Here is a 7,150-nt window from a genome sequence, read left to right on the forward strand (position 1 = left end):
TGTGTCAGTGTGTGTGTGTCAGTGTGTGTGTGTCAGTGTGTGCGTGTCAGTGAGTCTGCGTGCGCGTAATCGGTGTGCGTGCATGCGTGTGTGCGTGCCAGTGCGTGCGTGTGTGTGTGTGCGCATATCGGTGTGCGTGCGTGTGTGCGTGCCAGTGCGTGTGTGTGCGCTAATTAGTGTGTGTGTGCGTGCCAGTGCGTGCGCGTGTGTGCGCGTATCGGTGTGCGTGCGTGTGTGCGTGCGCGTATTGGTGTGCGTGCGTGTGTGCACATATCGGTGTGCGTGTGTCAGTGCGTGCGTGTGTGTGTGCCAGTGCGTGTGTGTGTGTGTCAGTGCGTGCGTGTGTGTGTCAATGCGTGCGTGTGTGTGTGCCAGTGCGTGCGCGTGTGTGTGTGTCAGTGCGTGCGTGTGTGTGTGTCAGTGCGTGTGTGTGTCAGTGCGTGCGTGTGTGTCAGTGCGTGTGTGTGTGTCAGTGCGTGTGTGTGTGCCAGTGCGTGCGCGTGTGTGTGTGTCAATGCGTGCGTGTGTGTGTGTCAGTGCGTGTGCGTGTGTGTCAGTGCGTGCGTGTGTGTCAGTGCGTGCGTGTGTGTGTCAGTGCGTGCGTGTGTGTGTGTCAGTGCCTGTGTGTGTGTGTCAGTGCGTGCGTGTGTGTGTCAGTGCGTGTGTGTGTCAGTGCGTGCGTGTGTCTGTGCCAGTGCGTGTGTGTGTGTCAGTGCGTGTGTGTGTCAGTGCGTGTGTGTGTCAGTGCGTGTGTGTGTCAGTGCGTGTGTGTGCCAGTGCGTGCACGTGTGTGTGTGTCAATGCGTGCGTGTGTGTGTGTCAATGCGTGCGTGTGTGTCAGTGCGTGCGTGTGTGTCAGTGCGTGTGTGTGTGGTGGGGCCTTACCATCAGCCCCACCAAAACTAAGCACCTGCCTGGGTATTTTGTACCATCGGACACTCCACCCCCACAACTCCCAATCGGTGATGGGGCAGTTGTGGAGAGAGTGGAGAGTTTCCCATACCTGGGCAGTGTGCTTATGACTGGCTCCAGTTTAACAGCAGAGGTCTCACTACGAATCAGTCGAGCGGCAATATCTTTTCATCGGTTGCGTAACGCTGTGTGGAAGCTACCTGGTCTGTCGCTCCGCACTAAGCTTCAGGTCTTCTCGGCCACGGTCATTCCCTCCCTTCTCTATGCTTGCGAAACGTGGACCCCCCTAATGGAACATCTTCGCCGGTTAGAAACATTTAGGCTGGCCTGCCTACGATCCATCCTGGGTTTAACCAGACTGGATTGTGTGAGGAGCTCACAAATCCTTGAAAGATCTGGGCAGGGTCCCATCGGTGAGCTCCTCCGGCAGGCAAGGCTGCGATGGCTGGGTCATGTAGCCCGCATGCCCAGCCACCGCATGCCGAAACAGCTTTTGTTTGGCCGGATTGAGGGGGCTAAGCGGGCGCGGCACGGGCTAGAGAAGAGATGGAGTGATGTGGTACAGGAGGACGTGGAGCTGAGTGGACTTGCCGATGACTGGTACCAGCGGTGTCAAGATCGGCCTCTGTGGAGGAGGCTCGTGAAGGATGCTACTGGGCAGTTGGAGGCAGTCGCCCTCCAACAACAACGGAGGGCGGAGGAGCGACGCTCACAACAGCGAGCGGAGCGCCGGGTGGCTAAAGCACAGCAGGTTGGCACAGTAGGGGGCACAGGTGGTGCATCAGCCAGTCATCTCAGTCAGTCGACCCGTGGCACCTGGGTCTGCCCCGTGACCTCCTGCCAGCGGGCGTTCGACACTTCACGTGGCCTCAGGGTGCACATAGCCTGGCACAAGCGTCGTGGTGACGTCACCGCCACTTAGTGGCGAATGGCGGTTGTTGTTGTGTGTCAGTGCGTGCGTGTGTCTGTGTCAGTGCGTGCGTGTGTGTGTCAGTGCGTGTGTGTGTCAGTGCGTGTGTGTGTGTGTCAGTGCGTGTGTGTGTCAGTGCGTGTGTGTCAGTGCGTGTGTCAGTGCGTGTCTGTGCCAGTGCGTGCGTGTGTCTGTCAGTGCGTGTGTGTGTCAGTGTGTGTGTGTCAGTGTGTGTCTGTGTCAGTGCGTGTGTATCAGTGCGTGCGTGTGTGTATCAGTGCGTGTGTGTGTGTGCCAGTGCGTGTGTGTGTCAGTGCGTGTGTCTGTGTCAGTGCGTCCGCAGGGCAGCTGTCACATGTGGGACTCGACCGAGACGTTGACGTAGGAGAGCGGCGCCGTTCCGTTCTCAAACATCTGCAGAGGAGGATGGAGGAGGAACGAACCAAAAATAGTTAATATTTAAAACAACTTTTTTTTTAAAACACGCTTTAATGAAATGTACCGTACTAGTAATGTAAGAACTCCACGACTCCAGGAAGTGGCCCCGAAGCTTGCCACAACGTAAGGGGGACCCGTGGGTCAATTACAGCCAACGTCAGTTGACCGTGGACAATTTTGACCCAAGCCGAAACATCTAACATATAAAAAAAATAATGTTTAAAAATATATATTATTTTTTATGATAGAATATACTATTGTCATCAGTATGACATAAGTATAGCGTGTTTGCAGTCGATACCACATTGGGAAGTGGGTTACAATTGAGTTACAATATTTGAGGATACAACAATAACAACTCCAACAACTCTCTGCAAGCTGTCGGTGGCGATTGATGTGGGGGGAGCGGTGGCGCAGCGATTAGCGCGCCACCGCTCCCGCGAGCCCGGGTTCGAGTCCCCATCACGGTACAACACCGGTGGCGATGATTATCTGAAACCGGTCCTGCGTCTCCCCTAGGTCGGCTCAGCCTCAAATGAGTACCTGGTTGCGATGCGTGAACATCGCCACTGGGGAGACAAAGGCGGCCGGGCGTGGTGGCTGGCCACCCACCCCCTCGTGCGTGCCGTGTCGGCCTTCGTAGGTGCTGCTCGCTAACAGCACTTGCCCCTACAGTCTGTTAAGGCTACACGGGGGAGCTTTGTCTTTGACGATACGGCCCGCACCGCAGGCCATGACACATCTAGTCACACAAAAGTGATTTTGTTTGTTTTGAATGTCTTGTTTGGGATGGGGTGGAGGTGGAAACAGTGTGGGGGGGGTGGGTGGGGGTGGGGGGTTCTCCCCCCCCCACCTCCCCCCCCCCACCTCCCCCCCTCCCCCCACCTCCCCCCCTCCCCCCACCTCCCCCCCTCCCCCCACCCTACCAGCGTCGAGTCATCGCCACGGCAACCGGACCCGTCGCGCTCCATAAAAGCGGTGGGGGGGGGGGGGGGGGCCCTGGATGCCACCGGCCGTCGCCACGGCAACCGAACACAAACCCGACGGCTCATTGACAGCCGTTCCGCGCGGGCGCCCCTTAACGAGCAATCAATCTGGGCCCCCTCCCCCCAGGCGTACAGGGGTAGGGAGGGAGGCTGCGGGGGGGGGCCCGGTGGGCACACGCGGCCCGCACTGCAGGGGGGCAGCCGCTGCTGCACCCCCCCCCCCACATCAACCCTCGCCACCGATTGGCTCGTGCGTAAAAGGTCATCGGCTAGGGGCGCAAGGTCACAGACGCGGCCCCCCCCACCCCCCCGCAGTTTCTCGCAGACGGAAAGCGGCCTCCGCTCGAAGGAAGCCAGAGACAGAGTAGAGAGTAGAGAGAGTAGAGAGTAGAGAGAGTAGAGAGTAGAGAGAGTAGAGAGAGTAGAGAGTAGAGAGAGTAGAGAGAGTAGAGAGAGTAGAGACAGAGTAGAGAGTAGAGAGAGTAGAGAGTAGAGAGAGTAGAGAGTAGAGACAGAGTAAAGAGTAGAGAGAGTAGAGAGAGTAGAGAGTAGAGAGAGTAGAGAGTAGAGAGAGTAGAGAAAGTAGAGAGTAGAGACAGAGTAGAGAGGAGAGAGTAGAGAGAGTAGAGAGAGTAGAGAGTAGAGAGAGTAGAGAGTAGAGAGAGTAGAGAGTGGAGAGAGTAGAGAGTGGAGAGAGTAGAGAGTAGAGACAGAGTAGAGAGTTGAGACAGTAGAAAGAGAGAGCGCGCGCGCATTGTTCTTGGCCTACTCTTCCACGTCGGCCAGACGTCTGCGGGCGTGGCCCCAACTCCCTTGTTGTTAACCACCGCGCGCGTGCTCCGTGGGGCCTCTGTACCCGTGCCGTAACGCGCGGCTCAACGGAGATGGCGGCGAGGATTTTCATTCAGTCGAGGCCCATTAGCGCGGTTGGTTGGCTACGTACGGTGCGAAAGAGGTCCAACGCGCGTACACGCAAAACGATGAAACATCAGAATAGGTGTTTTCACCCCCTTTTTTCCCCAATTAAGCGGGAGCTGTTAAGATGCTCAAACACCAAACAGGCAGCTTTTTTTTGCAATGAATAAGTTACTGCATTGACCACACACACTACTTGTGATATGGGCCACGTCTTTGAAACTGATTGTTCTACACCAGAGACGACCCTTCTTTGGAGTAGTCTCACCACCAGTGCCGAAAGGCGATCTGTAACAAACACAATTCAGGTATCACAACACCTACAGCTCGGATCGAGCAGCTATACAAAGTTCCCCACATAGATATCTGCGCACACACATTAGCGGTGGGTTGACATTGACTGTCCGCCCACAGATGTGTTCACGTGCAGCCGCTTTGTCAACATCCGCTGCTGGGTTTGGACGGAGGGTTGCCAGGAACTTCTTGTTCGGAAGAGGCGCCGCTCGCCAACAAGATGTTGGCCGTGGCCGGGAATCGAACTCGGGTGGCCAGGTGCACGGCGCGGGGCTTGAGGCACCACTCCACCGCCCCACCACCCATCGTTATTATTGCTATGAGTTTTATTTGTTTCCTGGCTCGAACCACCCCATCGACTCGTTTGCATCCCACTCATCCCGACTTGAACTTTCAAGCAGAGCCCATGGTGGTGGGTGGGGGTGGGGGGGGTGGGTGGGGGGGGTGGTGGGGGGGGGGCATAACGTGAAAATAGTTCAGGAGTCTCCGAGCCCCTCCGAAGTTCGTCGGGTGGAGTTTGTTTTATTTCTTCAAACATTCCCCCCCTCTCTTCTCTGTCGCAAGAACGGTCGCGATCCATTGCCGTGGGAGCGATTCCGTTAACGGGGTCTGAGAAGGGCCGTCGTAAACGGCGTTTAACGACCAGCACCACCACCAGCACCACCACCACCACCAATTCGCGCCTGCCACGCTTGTTGAGCAGCAGGGGAGGCCCTCCCCGGACGGGACCGCCGACGCCGTGAAGGGAAAAGGGGGAGGACGAAGGGGAAGAACTTTCAGAAAACAACGCGCGCTGGAAAGGGAGGGAGGGGAGGGAGGGAGGGAGGGAGGGAGGGGAGGGCGGGGAGGGAGAGAGGGAGGGAGGGAGGGAGAGGAGGGAGGGGAGGGAGGGAGGGGAGGGAGGGAGGGAGGGAGGGAGGGAGGGGAGGGAGGGAGGGAGGGAGGGAGGGGAGGGAGGGAGGGAGGGAGGGAGGGAGGGGAGGGAGGGAGGGAGGGAGGAGGGAGGGGAGGGAGGGAGGGGAGGGAGGGAGGGAGGGGAGGGAGGGAGGGAGGGAGGGAGGGAGGGAGGGAGGGAGGGAGGGAGGGAGGGAGGGGAGGGAGGGAGGCTAAAAACGCCAACAGAGTCGCCGCAGCAGCCGCGTGGGAGGTGCAGCGGGCACGGCGGTGGCGACGAGGAGGAGGAGGGAGACGAGGAGGGGGGAGATGAGGAGGGGGGAGATGAGGAGAAGGAGAAAGACGAGGAGGGGCGATATGAGGAGGAGAGAGACGGAGCGCTCAGCGGGGAGCGGCAGAGCCATCACGAGAGGCGGGACCGCGCCAAGCAACATCGTCGTCGTCGTCGTCGTCATCATCATCATCGTTATCATCATTGTCATCATCATCATCGTCATCATCTTCGTCGTCATCATCATCATCATCGTCATCATCATCGTCGTCATCATCATCGTCATCATCTTCGTCGTCATCGTCGTCATCGTCGTCATCATCGTCGTCATTATCGTCATCATCGTCATCATCATCGTCATCATCATCGTTATCATCATCGTCAATATCGTCATCATCATCATCATCGTCATCATCGTCATCATCATCGTCATCATCATCGTTATCATCATCGTCAATATCGTCATCATCATCGTCGTCGTCATCATCGTCGTCGTCGTCATCATCATCGTCATCATCATCATCGTCGCCATCATCGTCATCATCATCATTGTCCTCATCATCGTCGTCATCATCGTCGTCATCATCAATGTCATCATCATCGTTATCATCATAATCGTCATCATCATCGTCATCATCATCATCATCGTCGTCGTCGTCACCACCACCAAGTATCTACATCGGCTGCTGCTGCTACCATGGTTTTCGGTCCATAGATAACAAAAGCACTGAACACGGTCGTCAATAATACTTACTAGCATGCATACTCTTTGGGTCTTTCGATAAAGTCACGTAGATAGAAAAATAATAACAAAAATTACGACGTTTCGTTCGCAACACGAGCAATCGTCTTCAGGTGAAAAAATACAGCAGGCGGACTGCTGAGGCAGGAGAAATATAAGACCCAAATATGATGAATTCCTGCAGTCACGAAAGCTTTAAATCAAGATACTATCATGCAATTTTGACACCGTGACGCCTGACGTTTTTCATGTATTCGTACAATGTTTTCCGATGGCCAGTTAAGTTTAAAAAAGACATGTCACTCGCAGCAAGCTAGCGGAGTAACAGACATAACCCCTGAAAAAAAAAAGACTCGATCAACTATCCAAGGTAAAAATTGCTATGGAGTTCTTTCGTGCATTCGTCAGCGTCAGCAAGGGTGAATTGTCGGCCCCGCGGCAGCCTATAGCACATGTTACCCACGGTGACCCGTGGGTTTCCCGAACACCATCCAGGGTCAACCCCGCTCGGCGTCTGAGAAAGACGCGTGGACGCCTTACCAAAGGGCTCTCTAACGCAGGGGTCCCCAACCCCCGGTCCCGTGGCCCGTTAGGAACCGGGCCGCACAGCAGCAAGAGGCGAGAGCGGTGAGTCCGCACGTGGCCCGCCCGCCAATTATTTTATTATTTATCACTTCCGTCCGCGCCTCTTTCCCGCACTGCGCACTTGTCTCAGTCACAGTGTTGGTAAGCCCACAAGCTCTAACCCCTAGTAGCCACAATGAGTAAGCCCACAAGCTCTAACCCCT

The 7,150-nt window shown here is 56.2% G+C and overlaps 1 protein-coding gene across 1 annotated transcript in view; it reads right to left on the reverse strand.

The window, feature by feature from the left end:
* Window positions 1–1,560: 1,560 nt before the first annotated feature.
* Window positions 1,561–7,150, reverse strand: part of LOC116954904 (uncharacterized) — a 24,132-nt gene continuing 18,542 nt past the window's right edge. Inside the window, exon 9 of the mRNA XM_076052597.1 lies at window positions 1,561–2,236. Coding sequence (XP_075908712.1) covers window positions 2,174–2,236 — 63 coding nt within the window. The 3' untranslated portion in view covers window positions 1,561–2,173. The remainder of the gene's footprint in view (window positions 2,237–7,150) is intronic.

Source organism: Petromyzon marinus, chromosome 57 (genome assembly GCF_048934315.1).
Source record: "Petromyzon marinus isolate PM22_M1 ecotype Great Lakes invasive population chromosome 57, UKy_Petmar_22M1.pri1.0, whole genome shotgun sequence".
Lineage (NCBI taxonomy): Eukaryota > Metazoa > Chordata > Hyperoartia > Petromyzontiformes > Petromyzontidae > Petromyzon > Petromyzon marinus.